This window comes from Tympanuchus pallidicinctus, unplaced genomic scaffold (genome assembly GCF_026119805.1).
Source record: "Tympanuchus pallidicinctus isolate F22 unplaced genomic scaffold, pur_lepc_1.0 scaffold3, whole genome shotgun sequence".
NCBI classification, from domain to species: domain Eukaryota; kingdom Metazoa; phylum Chordata; class Aves; order Galliformes; family Phasianidae; genus Tympanuchus; species Tympanuchus pallidicinctus.
In genome coordinates, this window is record NW_026294747.1 from 29,940,313 (window position 1) to 29,956,915 (window position 16,603).

Here is a 16,603-nt window from a genome sequence, read left to right on the forward strand (position 1 = left end):
TGAAAGGACATAGAATTCTATTTCAAGTTACCTATTTTGTCTCAGGGCAACCGATGCAAAACCACCATTTGTTAATATTAACAGATCCAGTAGTTAAAATGTGTTAGAGAAATGGAAACTTCATAAAACATTAATACATTTAATGTCCTTGATCTTTTCCTAATATGGGAAAGAAGCACCCACAAAGCCCATAAGATAGATCTAGTCTAAAAACCTCCTTCAAGTTAAATCCTTGTGAAGCACAGTTCAAGGAAATGCATTAGGATGTTTAGGTCCACCACAGAGTATGCGTTGGTTACCCCTGAAATTCTGCATACATTGTACCTCATTCCATGCATTTCTAGATGCACGTTTACTTTAGGATTACATGTCAGCTACACAAAAAACCTGCATAATTACTTAAGAATATCTCCATTCTGATGAATTCAGTCATGCCACTGACTGACATGGATCAGTAGCCTAATTCCTGTGTAACTCAATTCACTAATTTCTTATAAGTGTTACATTCATCTGATCATTATGTACAGCTATCTGAATATTTTGTTTTTGAAACAAAGCTGTTTTTCTTTGTTATCTCTCATCAGAAAAAAAAAAAAAAAGACAGACCTACTATGTCAGTAGCTAACTACCATCTTTCTAGTAGCATGATAAACTGGCCTGCTGAGAACTAGGATTCTGAAGAGGCTTCTTCCATGTTTGTGAAGTCATATGACAATTTCAATATGAGTGCTCTTCCCCCCCCCAGATTTAGAAGGAAATTCTTATCCGAATAACCAGCTGCTAAAGATGATTCTGACCATGCATCAGTTTATCATCTCTTCTGCAGATATGCTCCAGAAACTCAGTGATCTATATCCTTTGCAATATTCACCTGCTCACAAGATAAAAATTAGATATGCTTGACTACTCTAAGATAGGTAAGTAGAGGATATTTAAGCTAGGAATACATTACTTTTCTGCTAATGAAACAATAGACTTTTTACTTTTTTTTTTTTGTCTGTGCAGTGTGGCTTTTGTTTGTTTTAGGGTATATGTTTTTTCCTTGCCTGGTTTAGCCTACAATCCACATAGACAGAGATAAACTCCAGTTCAGAGTTTAAGTAGGATAAATCATCATCTATTGGCTGTGAAGGGATTATCTAACAAGTGTTAGATACTGCAAACCTGGGACTGTTACATATCTCTGTTTTTCCTATCCTCAGTACAAGTAGAGCAAAGCACAAAACCGTAGTTTTAGTAATATTCTAATGTTATCATCTGAAGACGACAATTCTCAACAAGTATTATTTCTCAGGCACTCACTCAAAATTCTAGAGTATTTAAATCAAACTTTTTCCTCCTGATTTGATGCTATTCTAGGTGTCTGCTTGGACTCATATACATGTGATTTTCCTTAACGTTTTCTACTTATCTTAGCGCTTTAGAGAAGAAGTCATCCGTGCTGTGTGTAAAGATATGCTATTTTGTAAGGTAAGAATACTCTTGCTTGATAGTTGTTAGTCAGTAGTTGTCTCTGTGTCACACAAAAGGATGGTTTTACAAATATTAAGATCACACCAAAAAGAAAGTTGCATTCCTTTAGCTTTTCAAGATTCACATTAGCAACTTGACAAAAAAAAAAAAAAAGAGACTCACACAGATCTATTGATATCAGTGCATGAATTATTGGGTCATACTTTTAGACTGATTCTGTATGGACTTGCTCCTTAAACAGCAGTAAGAATTGACAGTGCTCAGGAATCAAGAGTATTATGTCTAATATTATAGAGGTCTACTAAAAAAATAGAGTGGATATTGCAGCTACTGTTACATAAAAAAAAAAAAAAAAAAAAAAAACTGTTTTATATGTAGGCAATTTTCCCTAGTAACTGTTCTTAATCATTTGCAATGATCACAGACCACTTTTATTAAGCACAATAAAGTTTGAAATCTTACTTTAGAGAAGTGTAGAAATGCACTCAGCAATAAAAATGGGAATTAGCCATCTTGAAGTAGCTGTAGCTTGACTTACAGCTGGGCTTTGGTCTGCTTGTAGGGAGATAATGAATGACTGCCTTTGCATTTATTTGGTGGTGGGTTTTTTTGTTTGTTTTTGGGTTTTGTTCTTTTCCTCTCTCTTTCATTCAGTTATTACATCTTTACTGTGGCTCACAATTTTTTTTCCTCCCCAGTTCCATGCAGGGGGAAGGAGTGAGTGAGCAGCTAGGTCAGTATTTAGTATTGAGGCTAGGGCCAACCTATCACAGTGGGTGCCAAGTCACATGAGGAAACTGAAATAAAATGTATGACAAATAATTTGAATGCCTAACACAGAGAAGTATAGTCCTTAGAAAGTATTTGATGCATGTAAGAATGAATCACTAGTAAACAAATATATTTAAATAGTAACTTATTTTTTGGTTAATAGTTAAAATTCTGACTAGCATAGTGCATTTTTTGGCAGAATAATTTCAAGTTTTAAAGGAATAAGTAAAATTATTTACTACTTTGTGTATGCTGATTATTTTCTTTACATTATCTAAATATAACATGAGTCTAGATGCTTTAATTTTGAATTATTGCAAGTTCTATAGTTCAATTTTATATAGAACTATATATATATTTTTTTAAATCTTGTAAAAGATTAAAAGTACCCTAACAATAGCATTTAAAGAACAATGATTATCTCCCAAAGTTGGTCAAAAAGAAATCAAATCTGAACATGAGCAGTTATCTAAATTTCAGCCTTACTCATGGTAAAGCAAAATAATTTTTTTTCATTTATAATAGGTATTGGATTACAGAGTTTTGGATTATGTTCAAAATGGACTCTAAACTATCAACAACCATGGAGGCATTTCAAGAACTGGTTAAAGCTAATGGTGAGGAGTTGCACTGTCGTCTAATCGACACAACTCAAATGTGAGTGCCAAAGTTCCAATATAGTTGCAAAACAGAGTTTTGCTCTGAATTTCCTTTATTTAAATATAACTCTCTCTAGTATAACAGGATAAGGATACCATAATGGGTTAATTTTAGTCTACAATAAGTTCTATGTTATTAATTGTTAGCAAAGCATTAATACATTATACATAGAAGAACAGAATGCCTTTCAAGAATGGGCTAAGTTGAACTGGACTGTTTTCTAGACTTTGTACTGATTTTCTATGCTAGTTAAGCATTATTATATCCAGGGAGCCTTACTGACTCAGTCAGTGAGAGAAAAGAGTGCATTTTGATTGAGTAGTAGAGGAGGTACAAGTGTCAATGAGATATGTTAAAATATTCCCTTTAATAGTCTTTATGTTCAGTAGGTCAGAGTCAGGGAGAGCAATTCTGAAAGTGCAGTATGTGATCTTGTCTTGCTTAGTAATGTTGTACTGTATTTAGATGCAACATAAATACTTACAGAAAATGTTTTGTCATGTAGTCTATAATTTATGAAAGATGCTTGCTGTTTAGAAATCCAAATATGAACTTTTTAATGCAATAAAGCATGAAAATAATGCAAGTTTTCAATTAAGAAGTTTCATCTTCAGATGGTAACTTCAGATAATTCTCTCTTAAAATTTCTCTAAAAGAAATTCCAGGGACTGGTCTAGAAAGCTGACACAACGTGTAAAGGCTAACAGCAGTAAGAAACGGAAAGTTTCACTCCTTTTTGATCACCTTGAGCCAGAAGAGCTGTCAGACCATCTTACCTATCTTGAATTTAAGTCCTTCAGAAGAATATCAGTAAGTGTTTTATTTTATTTTAAATAGAGGCAGGAAGGAGGTAGTAAAGATGGGAGAGAGGTATCATTACAGGTTAACCCTGAGGTGCAAGCACTTTGACAAACTGACAAAATGATTGTGGTGGAGAGCTGGCAAAAAAATCAAGGTCAACTACAGAGCCAGATGGGAAAGCTTACCTGTATATCAGTAAAAATAAATGAAGTAGGTAAGGCTTGTTTCTTTGGCCCCGAGGTCAAGTAGAACAAGCACAGCTCAGCTTGTTTCACTATGACTAAGCTATCATGTTGTGCAGAGGACACTGATGCATGCTCTGCATTGAAAATATTCCTTAGTTTGTTCTATACCCAAACCACCATCTCCAACTATTACCGAGATTGGTAGTGCTGCAAGCTAAAATTTTATCCACTTCTTTGCTAACAATGAAGTTAGCATGGACTTACGTGCCTGTGTCTTTGTCCATATTATTTTTGTTTTACTAGACTGAAACTGGACAGTGACACTTTTGGCAGACTACTTATTATCTGACTACCTTCCTTTTTGCTGTAGTCAGTTCAGAGAGGGTGCAAGTATAGAAAATCTTAGGTAACTACACAATAGTTTGAGGGAGGGGGCCTTTGGGGAAGTGGAAGAAACTACCTGAACTTCTTCCAAATAATCATTTTCTACTAGAAGTGGTGGTGTAATTGCATGCAGAAACAAGCAGTATCCTCTGGCTCAGATCAGCAATCAGGCTCGAGGGGGATGAAGGAAGCCTGGAAATCTCCTAGAAAGCCAACTTCCAGTGACAGTAGGAAGCAGCAATGCAATATTCTCATGCAGCAGATAAGTGCTTTTCTGCATAAACTGCTGCCTGTAGATAATACTAACATTCAAGGCTCGTAACTCCTAGCACTTTCAAACCTTTATGCAGACATAAAATTATTGAGTAACACAGGTATGATTGCAGTCAGTTTCAAATTTGTCATGGGATTCCAACTATTACATGCATACATTTTGGTGTAAATTGAAACTTCTTAAACCTCAGATCGGAAAACAATGTCCATTAGTAAGAAGTTCTATCTTTAACTCTTCATACAGTGTATTCATGATATGTGAAGCCACAGAATCCTTTCCTAATTCTAACTTGGCAGCAAATACTAGGAGAAAGATTTTAAATAGCCTGCAATGTTATCAGTCATTGGAATAACTACTCAGTCATTTGAAAGTCAGAGAGGAATAGCTGATCCTCAAAATATATGTAGCATTTAGCAAAGACTTCCATGAAACACTATGCATCTTGCAGCAAAGAAAGTGCAGAGAGCGGTAATCACAAAGGACTGACTGCAAGTATGAGCATACCTGCAAAACATTTCAACATAAAGCTGTAGAAAACAGGTAGTCTAAGCTGTCTAAGCTGTTCATTCTGATTCTGCTTTGCTCTTGATGCTTTTTAATTAGTCACTGCAATATCAGGTTGTTGCATTTAAGTACCTGGATTTCTTCACTGTATCAGCTGCTAATAATCTGCTTATATCTAACCAGTCTAATAAATTCTTGCACCAAAGTTTTCTGGAAGTTTTAAGAAGTACTAGATATGATTTTTTTTTTCAGCATTAGAAAAAAAAAAATCATTTTTGGAAGAAGAGAGCTACTGAGAACAAAATATAACCTAACCAAACCATAATTGTACTGGAACTGCTATGAGATTGATAATTATGTAGTCAAACATTGAATAATTATCGTACAGTGTAATTGCTTAAATTTCAACATCCAGCCAAATCTGGCTGTAGTTCAGAATTCAAACAATAACTGTAAGTGCTGTGAAATCTTAGAGACAGCTCTACTTATTGTTTTATTACTGTTCTTATGATTTATCTCGTTTTTCATTTAGTAAGAGGATTAATTCAGGTATCTGCTGCCACCTCTGACTTTTAAAAAGTGTTATTTATTAAATGAAGAAAGGAAAAAGTTAAAGCAGAGGAAGAACAAGCAAGAAACAAATAACAGTTTTACCATTTATGATATTTCCTTAAGGATCAATGCCACTCAGTGTCTTTCTTAAACCAAAGAAATATAATATGTATGTAGAACACATCTATTATAGCTATGAAAGTTTTTAAGATGTCAGTATTATTGTCCATTATAAAAAGTGTACATACAAGTATCCTATCATGTTTTCTGATTATTCACTTTGTGTATCCTTGCTAATAGATTTAAAATAAATAAATAAATAAATAAAGGAATCAGACGCTGCATCTATGAAAACAAACATTTGCTTCTCTTTGATCTTAATGAGAAGAACAGCTTCAAAGAAAATATCAATGCTTTGTCACATACAGGGGTTCCCTAGACTATTTTAGGTCACTTGGTTAAATAAGAAAACTTCACAAGGTGCATCAAAATATTAAGGAATCTGTGGTCCTCTTTTCTTAAGAAATCTCACCTCAGTTTTATGTAAATCTGATAGAACTCATTTTGTTTGGTTAGAATAGTTTAATGTAGAAGTGCTATAGTTACAATGTATGTATCTGAAACTATCACTGAATTACCAGATTAAACCAAATTTTAAGCATTATCTTCCTCATAGAGAACTAAATTCAGTGATTCTGTTGAGCCAGTGACACTGGGAGAGTTGAGGCTTGTGAGATATGCACAGTACAATGATGCAACATAAATTATGAAGAAAAGATTCTTTTAATTCCATTACTATGAGCTTTCTGCTTTGAAAAGAACAAAGGAGAGGTTTAAAACCGATGAACATTTATGGTTCACTAATTATCTTGTTCTTCAGCATTTCATTTGTATTTGCATACAGACCATGAGGTAGATGATTGTTGATTTTTTTTTTTTAGTTCTCGGATTATCAGAGCTACATTGTGAATAGCTGTGTGAAAGAGAATCCAACAATGGAAAGGTCAATTGCTCTTTGCAATGGTATCTCTCAGTGGGTGCAGCTAATGGTTCTCAGTAGACCAACACCACAGCTTCGAGCTGAAGTATTTATCAAATTCATTCACGTTGCACAGGTCAGTTAAGTTTTGATATACAATACTTTGACTTTCTCTGAAACAGTCCCTTAATTTCTTATCCCCCTGCCCCCACTGTCAACTGAGAAAGAGAAGTTGGCAGTGATCTTCCATTTCATACATATAGTATGCATACTTGTGCCATGCTATGGTCTTATGCCAGGTATTTACATATTACAATGTAAGAATAGGCAGCAGCAACTATAGTTGCCTTTAACCAGCTTCAGAGCACCCAAGAAAATCAGCAGCCAGTCCAACAATAAAGAAGGAATCACTTACCCCTTTCCAAAATCAGGACCCACAGGAAGCAATCCCCAAGTAGAGATAACATCTTTGTGGCTGCCAGCCCTTAAATGAGGTTTGGAACTGAGGGTTCACCCCTTCTGATCACACAAGTGAATTGCTTGCAGCTGTGCCCTCAAGGCTGGTCAAACCCCTTCTCCAAGTGCTCAATCACTGGTTCAGGCTGTGACCTAACAGTCCCCATACACAGTATCTTCAGTCTCTACAGTTTTCTCCTATTCATTCTGAAGGAAGTATTTTCACAGAAAAATGAGATTAGTATATTCTTCAAATCAGTTTGTGAAGTGTCAAGTTGAAAATGCCTGTCATTCCAATGTATGAACCGCTGTGATGATTTTGGCCTTAAGTACAATTGCTTCTACTTATGCTTCATGTGATAGAAGCAAAGCTATCCTTCTACTGATGGTTTTTGCATACTAGTCCGTCTGTGACCATAAACAAGAAATTGGACAGTGCTGTTGCAGACTGTGGGAAGAAGGAGAAATACTGAGGAGTCCTTTGAAGACTTGCTGTATATGTGGAATTATTGTTATTTAATAACAAATGAATGTTACACTCACCAAAATCACAATTCCAGTACTGGAGTGAATGAAGTCAAATAGATTGTGGTACAAAACTTCTAAGAATTTGGTCCTGAATAATAGAGGAAATGCAGAATTTGAATGTACATATGGTACAACTTTAAATACAACGACAACAGCTTTAAATAATGAATACTATTTGTTTGTATGTCAATGCAGAAGCTTCACCAGTTGCAGAATTTCAATACATTAATGGCAGTGATAGGAGGTCTCTGTCACAGTTCCATTTCCAGACTCAAGGAAACAAGCTCATGTGTTCCTCATGATGTAATTAAGGTTGGTATTTTAACTTTTACGAATCGTGTAGATTTAAACTTTTTTGGTCACTTCTCACAAAAACAAACAAGTTCACTTTGTTAGACATGACATAGAGCAGACTGAAAAAAAAGGAAGAGTTCCCTCACTCCTGTTTTTTTTGTCACTTCCTTTTACAAACATCAGTTACTCCTACACTTTCAATGTCTCCTTCATAGATTTGTAGAGCTACTTTAAAGTTTCTGTTTAATATCTGGATATGAAAACACCTGTTTTCATTTAGAAGCACACAGAAGTACAGAATAGCATTGAAATGTGAAAGCAGACAATTAGTTCCTACAACATCTAAGAACAAAACTTTTGCTGACTAGCTTGAGTCTATAAAACTCAAACACAGACCTCTGCACTTTAATACTGGAAAGACCAATTTTGTTTACCTGATCTTTCCCTGTGATAGACTTTATCTAGTCAGACTTGAATAAATTTAGCCATAAGAAGCACGTGGTCATAATTTTGCTGAGATTCCAGCTACTAAAACTAAGAAAACATTATTATTATTATTATTTTTTAAGCAATTAAATGGCTTTAATCATTTGCTCTTAAGAGACTAATACACTCCACTCCTGAAAGAATTCATATGGGCATCTAACAAACCTGCTTTGGTCATAGAGTATAATGAACAGGTTTAATGAACAATGCATATCTGTAATATAGAGCAGAAATATCCCCTTCCACTGATAACAGTTGTATTTCTTAAAATCCATTGACCCAGTTGAGCAAGCTTATTTTAAAGGCATGTTTTGTTGTTGTTGTTGCTTGTACAAATTTACTCACCATGAGGAATGCACATTTACTCATCATTTGGAAAACATTTTGCATCATTTTATAGAAATATTAATAAAAACTCGGAAAATAAAGGCTGATAAGTAGTGGCTTTACCAGTTTAAAGTTTACTTTGAAATTTAATTAAAGGACTGATTTCTGAAGGTTAAAAATTGAGTGGGTAAACAGGAAGTTCCACAAAGAAAAACAAACAAAAAAGAAACCAACCAAACAAAGAACTCTACAAATCACAGTAAAACATTGTCCTATTAACTTTATAATATTAAAATGCAGCTTTATGCCTTGATAGTTTTAATTAAGGAAAGTATTTATATTGCTATATATGTATTGCTAGACTTGGGATTCATTTGGCTTTCACAACAAGGTACAGTGTATGTTTCTTTCTTCTTTTCAAGGAAAAGTTTTTCTTCAAAGCACTGACATGCCACCCTGAATTGTAGGAATTCCGGCCATATTATGGAGGCACAGTATAGGGTTTCAGGTGGCAATTCCAACTGGTGACTCGGGAGCCAGAGAATTACATTTCACATTTTAATGTGAAGACGCTTGCTTCTGGGAAGATCAGAGACACAACATCTGCAGACACATCCCCTTGATTTTAGAGGGTTGTATTTTTTTTCCATTGTCTAAATAGGGAATGTAGGAAAACTGGCATTACAGACTGGCATTAATAGGTTATTAATTTAAGTGAGGTGAATAACTAGATTTCATGTGGAGCCTAAGATTTACATTTGAAAAGTCCACTTTGGGAGCCGCTGTGAACAAGCTACATAAGAATAACATGGGAAATTACTGTGGCATATAAGTAGAACAGAAAGAATTTTGACAGTTTGATTTTTATTTTATTTTTGACTATTTTCTTTTCATTTTTAGGTGTTTAATGAAATGACAGAACTGCTTTCATCTTGCAGAAACTATGACTGTTATCGACGTGCTTATAATGAGTGCACTAACTTTAAGATCCCAATCCTTGGGGTCCACCTGAAAGACTTGATATCACTTCATGAGGCTATGCCAGACTACTTAGAGGACAAAAAAATTAACATATGCAAACTGTACTCTCTCTATAACCACATAAATGAGCTAATACAGCTCCAGGAAATGCCACTTCCCCTGGAGGCTAATATGGACCTTGTTCATTTGCTTACGGTAAGTCTATTGGAATAGAGAAATACTTCAGTATTTAAAATAATTTTCAATTGCCTCAAACTGAACTAAATAGAGAATTATATTAATTATAAATACCTAATGTTATAAGATTCTATATTTTTCTCCTTATGGAAGTCTATAGTAGCAGAAGAGGAGAAAAAGCTAGTGATGCTGATTTACCAAGCAGCAAGGGTAGAAACACCGTGAGCAATATGCTTCCAATTATTTCTATAAAAGAAGAAAACATTCATATTTCTGTTCCATGACAATAGCATACATTATCTCTGATCTTTCCCTAATGAAACACTCTGAATCCTCTGCTAACTGAACCTAAGCAGGAAGAAAGGTAGAAAGTTTCCCTTGCTACATTATGAAAGCAGAAGATTGCATATAAGGTTGCCTCCTGTAAAATATATAAATTTGGGAAGTTTATATGGAGGGGATTACTCAAGAAAAGGTTAAACATGCCACATTTCCAGCCAGGTTTCTTCTGGTACTTGTGAAACTATCTGACATAAAAATCTGTCATGTTGTTTCATTATGCTTCTAGTCATCTTTAGTCAGTGCTATCTTGGGAATAACACTAACACTACCTAGCACATGCTACAAAATATTTTGCTTCTCCTTTTAAATTTAAGTACTATCTCTTTATTAAAATAGAAATTCTACCTTTCTTGTTTCTTAGTTTTGTTTGTCCCTATCAAGCATCTCAGATTGGATAAGCTATATACCATTCCTTTTGGTTTGTGGTTACACGCTCTATTTCAGCAAAATCTGGTAGATAACATGCACATGCTTGTGCACTTGAGATTATTTGTTCTTTTAAGGAGCAATGAGGGCCACAATTTCATGTAAGTATGTATTACAGGACATAAAATAATTACTTCACTTTAAAACAAGAGTTTCCCATCAACTAATATTCCTGGGCACATAGTGTTCGTGTTTGCTTTTTGTTGTTTTCTTCCCAACAATCTGTATCCTTTGCTTTCCTATCAACAGGCAATCAGTTTGAAGAGACAGTCAGTACATTATTTTCTATACTATTTTGCAAGACACATCCATAAACAAAGGTGTACATTTGGTAACTTTTTCAAATTCCTGAACTTATCTGAATATAATGTTTCTCACTCTGCATAACTGCAGCTGATAGTTAAATTCTAACTAAATATATACATGTCCATCTTTCATCCTCCTCATGCACTTCTTGATTCAACCTGGTTCACTCAAGTTTCATGAGAATTAAAGTTGATGTTGAATTTCATGGGCTGGTGATTACATTGCGTGAAAAACTATCAATATATCATGGCAGTAACAGGTTTTTTTCAGGTTACTTACTAACACGCTGATGCCTACAGTCACTTGCAATGTTAATGTTACAGATTTCCAGACAGTAGCAACAACAGACTGGAACTTAGAAATGCATCCATTTCAAATCATGTTCAACACCTGTGCAGCGTTGTTTTGTTTTCTTTTTCCTAGGTGCAAACTTGAAACACCAGACTACCAAAAAATATGAATGCAGGCCAGGAACAAGTAAATCAAGTAGTAGTAACTGCTCTGGGATTAAGCTAATGTTCTGTTTATTTTCAGCTGTCCCTTGATCTGTACTACACAGAAGATGAAATTTATGAACTTTCATATGCACGAGAGCCAAGAAGTCACCGAGCTGCTGTAAGGACCTTTCCAGATTCTTAACAAAATAACTTTATGAATAATGCAGTTAATATCCCTTGCATCCATCTTATTTTATTTTCAGCAAAACTGAAAACGGAGCAAAACTGAGCAAAATCCATTAAAGCAAAAAAATGTTTGGTTGATGATGAAACATAAAGGAGAGTGCATGTGAGACTTGATGCTGTATCAGGTTTCCTAAAAAACACAAATGCAGTTACTTGTACAGAGGCATCAGGCTTCCTCTTGAAAATCAATACTGGTTCTTTTAGGTTAAGATTCTTCTGCGATTCAAATGATCAAATTTGTGAGTTTTATGTTGCAGTTTTTGATTCTGTTTTGGAAAAAAATCGTGAATTTATAGGGCAGTCAGTGAATTGTGACAATGTAAGAAAAGACAGTTCAAGGAAGTTGAAGTATGACAAAATTATCAAAAATATGACTTTGTGTCCGAGAGGCCATTTCTGCAGTCCTTTATTTCATAGTCCATTGTCACAATTGAAAGAAGTATAATATCAAAAATATTTTAGTGTGGTACTAATAAAGTTTCATTCAATTTATTGTAGCCTTTGACACCTTCCAGACCACCAGTAGTGGCAGACTGGGCCTCAGGAGTAGCCCCAAAACCTGATCCGAAAACAGTCAGCAAACATGTTCAGAGGATGGTGGATGTAAGTATGGTTGGACCATTTACCTTATATCTCAGTTGTAGTCTTAACTGCTGGGTACAAAAGGATGCAAAGAAAGAAACAAGCTATTGCTACATTCAAAACTGTGCTGAGTTTGTTAGCACTTCTGTCTGCACAAAATGGATATTTCTGCTACCTTCAAACAGCATTAGCAGTGAGGTATGAGAGGAAATTCCTTAAATAACGAAGAAGCCAGCCAGGAATGTGAAAGTTGATTTGTATTCTTCCAGAGTCATTCTTTCAAGCAGACAAGTATTCCCACTCTAGCAGGGTCTTCAACATCATGTTACTGGTAGAATCTGAAAGCAGACCTCTCAACAGCTTTGTTACTAGCAGCCATTGCTTTTTTTTTTTTTTTTCTCATTTGGGTCATCAGTTTTATTGGTGACTGATTTCAAAACAGAAACGTGGAGAGAAGTAAAGATTTTCTTTACATTCCTGCATCATCTCTTTTTCTTCTAAAGACTTGCTTGTTATCCCTTGATAAACACATACTATTTTGGAGTGTATTTCTAAATTTGTCCTACATATGCTCCTTGCTCCAGGACCAACCCAGTCGGTAATGTCATTCCACAAGTAGAAATAAGTCTTCATATAACTGATTCTCACATAACATTAACCTGATCAAATAAGCCAGGCAGCTGCAGCGGTTTGTCGAGAGACCATCATTGAAAGCATTAGTACAAGTTGTGTAAGTAGACCTTAGTGATGATCTTAAAGAGAAACTATGAGGTCCGCTCTGAAAGTAAAGCCTGCTATTTTATTATGTTGGCCCTTGACATCAGTGGTGGATGCTGGTGGTATGGCAGTAGATGTTGAACCTTCTGTCAACATTGTGTTACATTTTGTTGCCAAGTAACAGATGGCAATGGAGATGTCACACAGAGTGGCATCTGACATGGAAGTGCATATGGAGTGGTAGTGTATCACTGATTTCCCCCATGTAGAAAAAATGGCACCCACTAACATTCATTGATGCTTTCTGAATGTTTATTCAGACCAAACAGGGGATGCAAGAACAGTGAGGTGGTGGGTGGAGTGTATCAGCAGTGGCACTGTCATAGTATCTGTGAAACAATGGGTCGGCTCTGCTATGCAGATTTTTACGAGCATGGCATGCAGGCTTCTGTTCACTGCTGATTAAAATGCATAGCTAATGGTGGTGACCAAGTTAGAAATAGGGTTTTGTAGCAGAGAACTTGTTCTATCAAATAGTGTTATTGTGCTCTTTCTATCTGTTGTAATTTCTATGGAAATACGTAGAGGTATTACTTTTGGAGCGAACTGTGTAAATAAGAGCTAGCCTTGTGTAGTGAACCATTCAGTTGTGTCTGTATTGACCTATCACCTATCTGCATTTTCCTAAGAATCAGGAAATCATAATGCTTCTTTAGACTCAAGAAAAAAAAAATATAAAAACTCTTATATTATTTAATAGATATTGAGGGAAAGTGGGAGAGGAATGCTTTAAATATTGTGGACAGTTTCTGAAGTGCGAATGTAATAAGCTTCTACCCTTGTAATAAACTATTCTATTATTATCTTATACAGTCTGTCTTCAAAAATTACGACCACGATCAGGATGGTTACATTTCTCAAGAGGAATTTGAAAAGATAGCAGCCAGTTTTCCATTCTCATTTTGTGTAATGGCTAAGGACTCGTGAGTACTCATAAATCTCCTTTCACCCAGTTCTGCTTATCAACCCTGGCTTGTTTGTTTTGTTTTCTCTTCTTCTATCACTAGGATCGTAAAATCATCCTCTTCACCAGCAAAGTAAAAACATAACTGACAAAAGCATCATTCAAATGTTTTGTGAATGAGCTTACAGCAGTGGTTGATGTAGCAGGAAGAATAAAGATAAAAGAAAAATAGAATATTTTTGAATGACAGTATATACCACTGAATAACTTTCAAAAAATGAACCTGACCCTCAAAAACAGAATTGGCAAATGTATATTTTGGAAAAATTAAGAACATTCTTCTTAGCACCTTAAAATGTGGAAAAATAAAACTGATAATAATATCAATAAAACTAATAAATAGTTTTGAAGTTGCATCTCATATGCAGATTATTCATTTATCCTTACAGGCTTACAGAAATTATCCTTACAGAAATTATAATGTGCAGAGAAGCTTCTGTAAACTTTGGGAGTAGTTGACAAAATTGTTGATATCACTGCAGGTTTCGATCAATTAAGATATTGCCATTATAAACTGTAAAGAAAAGGTATGTTTAATTCTTTTGCTTTTAAGAAAACAGATGCTTCACAAACAACTTTTCTTGTTTATTTTCAGGGAAGGTCTGATTAGCAGGGATGAAATAACCGCTTACTTTATGAGGGCTAGCTCAATCTATTCCAAATTAGGACTTGGCTTTTCTCACAACTTTCAGGAGACCACTTACTTAAGACCTACTTTCTGTGACAACTGTGCTGGATTTGTAAGCTCTCCTTTTTTATTCTTTTTTTTTTTTTTTTTTTTTAATTGAAGGCAAATTATGTTAGTATTGTCTGGACAAATACCTGTTTTTATCAGATAATTACCTCATGTGACCTACAAAAACCTATACAAAACATCAGTGAACCTACAAAGAAAAGAAGGCTGCTGCCCATGTAGCTATGTAATGTGCCCTTTCATACATTCCAGTCATGGTAGTATTATGTGCTTAAACACAGCTCCTTTCTTGTGTTTGGCTATGTCACTTAGACAAGACTTCCAAATTCAGAGATTTCCACTCCACTGAGCTGTTAGAATTCGTGCTATTAGAGACCATCCAAAGGAGGACTATGAAAAAGCTCAACTGTCTGGAAGGCAACAGATAATGTGGAGTGCCTGAGGCCCCTTGGTTTATTCAGCCCAGAGCAGAGGAAGCTGAGGAGAGGCCTTGTGGCAGCCTGCAGCTCTTCAGAGGGGCAGCAGCGATCTCTGCTCTCTGTTGACAGTGACAGAACCTGAGGGAATGGCATGGAGCTGCGTCAGGCAGCTGAGGTGTTAGGAAAGGGTTCTTCACTTTGCTGGAATAGACTCCCCATTTGGCCAATGCTGTCAGAAATATGATTTGAATTCTGGGTGGTCCTATACAGAGCAAGAATTTGGAGTCAATGATCCTTGTCAATCCTTTCCAACTTAGGGTATCCTATCATTTTATGAACTCGTGTTTGGTACAGATGTGACATGATTCCTGCCTAGCACAAGAAGATTTAGTAAAACTGAGTCCTACTGCTCCCTAGCTTAGCTGGGATCAAACAAGAGTGATGATATGAAATTCTCCATCTACTCCAGTTCCACAGCTTTACTTTGGGCTGTCAGATCTGCTGATGTATTCATTAGAGACTAGGTCAAGCTATTTTGTTTGTGATTAAGGAGCATACATATAAATATTGCCTGCTAAACAAAATATTTATACTAAAGAGGTAGATGGTTCGTATTTTGATTTTACCATTAAAAGAATAGAAAAACAAAGTATTCTGCTGGTGCTCACATTTCAGAACTGAGTGGAGCTTTTAGCGGATTTCTATATCTGGAGGTATAAACCGTGCAGAAATAAATACCCTTTCTGTTTGTCTGAATTTCAGCTATGGGGAGTAATTAAACAAGGATTCAGATGCAAAGGTAAGAATTTTTATTTTTTTTATTTTTTGTTATATTTAATCTATAATTAACGGTGAATGACAAAAAGGAAAAAAACAAACAATAAAAAACCAGCCCTGATCATTCCAAGATCTATTGTTGTAGACCTATTTAATCTGGCTTCTGAAGGAGGAGAAGGCTGACTTAAAATTAAGATGACAGATTGATGCTCCAGAAGAAATGCAAAGCTGAATGAACTGTTCTACTCTTTGCAAATCTTCACTGAATCCAGAGGGTTGAGGAACAGACCCCTCTATTCTGATGAATGAGAACATCAACTCTCTGTGACAACTGTATAACAGACTCAAGTATTTTGTAGGGTTTTCCACTCATGCAGGTATCTGCGTTCTCTGCAACTCTACAGTCAGAAATCTGTTGCAACCGAATGTTGCTATTTGATATTTTCAAAATGAAAAGACCTTTGAGGTGTATAGCAAAGGAAGAGAGCTTTCTTAGTTTATGTTGTTTCAGGTAACGCATGTAGGGATCACAAACATTTCCCTGCTTCTTGGGCAGAAAACTCAGTGTGAGAGTTATCTTAAGCACAACAGAGACACTGAATTGTGTATACTTTCATTTGTTTACAGACTGTGGAATGAATTGCCACAAGCAATGCAAAGACCTGATTGTGATAGAGTGCAAGAGAAGACACAAAACTTCTGTTGCAGACAGCAGCCCAACATCTGCTCTTGCTTCAAGCCTCTGCACAGTAGCAGTTAAAGAGCAATTCCATGGTGAGGAAAGGTCACATTAAAAAGCTC

At 35.5% G+C, this 16,603-nt stretch overlaps 1 protein-coding gene across 7 annotated transcripts in view; it reads left to right on the forward strand.

Moving 5' to 3' along the window:
• The window catches only part of RASGRP1 (RAS guanyl releasing protein 1), a 38,779-nt gene that overhangs the window by 15,900 nt on the left and 6,276 nt on the right, over nt 1-16,603 (forward strand). For 6 of the 7 annotated variants that reach the window (XR_008209455.1, XM_052695476.1, XM_052695481.1 and 3 more), the window contains 13 exons: nt 746-851; nt 1,408-1,470; nt 2,770-2,901; nt 3,561-3,714; nt 6,546-6,719; nt 7,763-7,879; nt 9,575-9,850; nt 11,441-11,521; nt 12,088-12,192; nt 13,762-13,871; nt 14,508-14,652; nt 15,788-15,824; nt 16,430-16,576. Coding sequence is in view for 6 of the 7 variants with exons in the window: in XM_052695476.1 (XP_052551436.1) it covers nt 746-851; nt 1,408-1,470; nt 2,770-2,901; nt 3,561-3,714; nt 6,546-6,719; nt 7,763-7,879; nt 9,575-9,850; nt 11,441-11,521; nt 12,088-12,192; nt 13,762-13,871; nt 14,508-14,652; nt 15,788-15,824; nt 16,430-16,576 (1,647 nt within the window). In the remaining variant the exon portion in view is untranslated. The remainder of the gene's footprint in view (nt 1-745; nt 852-1,407; nt 1,471-2,769; nt 2,902-3,560; nt 3,715-6,545; nt 6,720-7,762; nt 7,880-9,574; nt 9,851-11,440; nt 11,522-12,087; nt 12,193-13,761; nt 13,872-14,507; nt 14,653-15,787; nt 15,825-16,429; nt 16,577-16,603) is intronic. The other variant, XM_052695479.1, reaches the window with a different exon arrangement.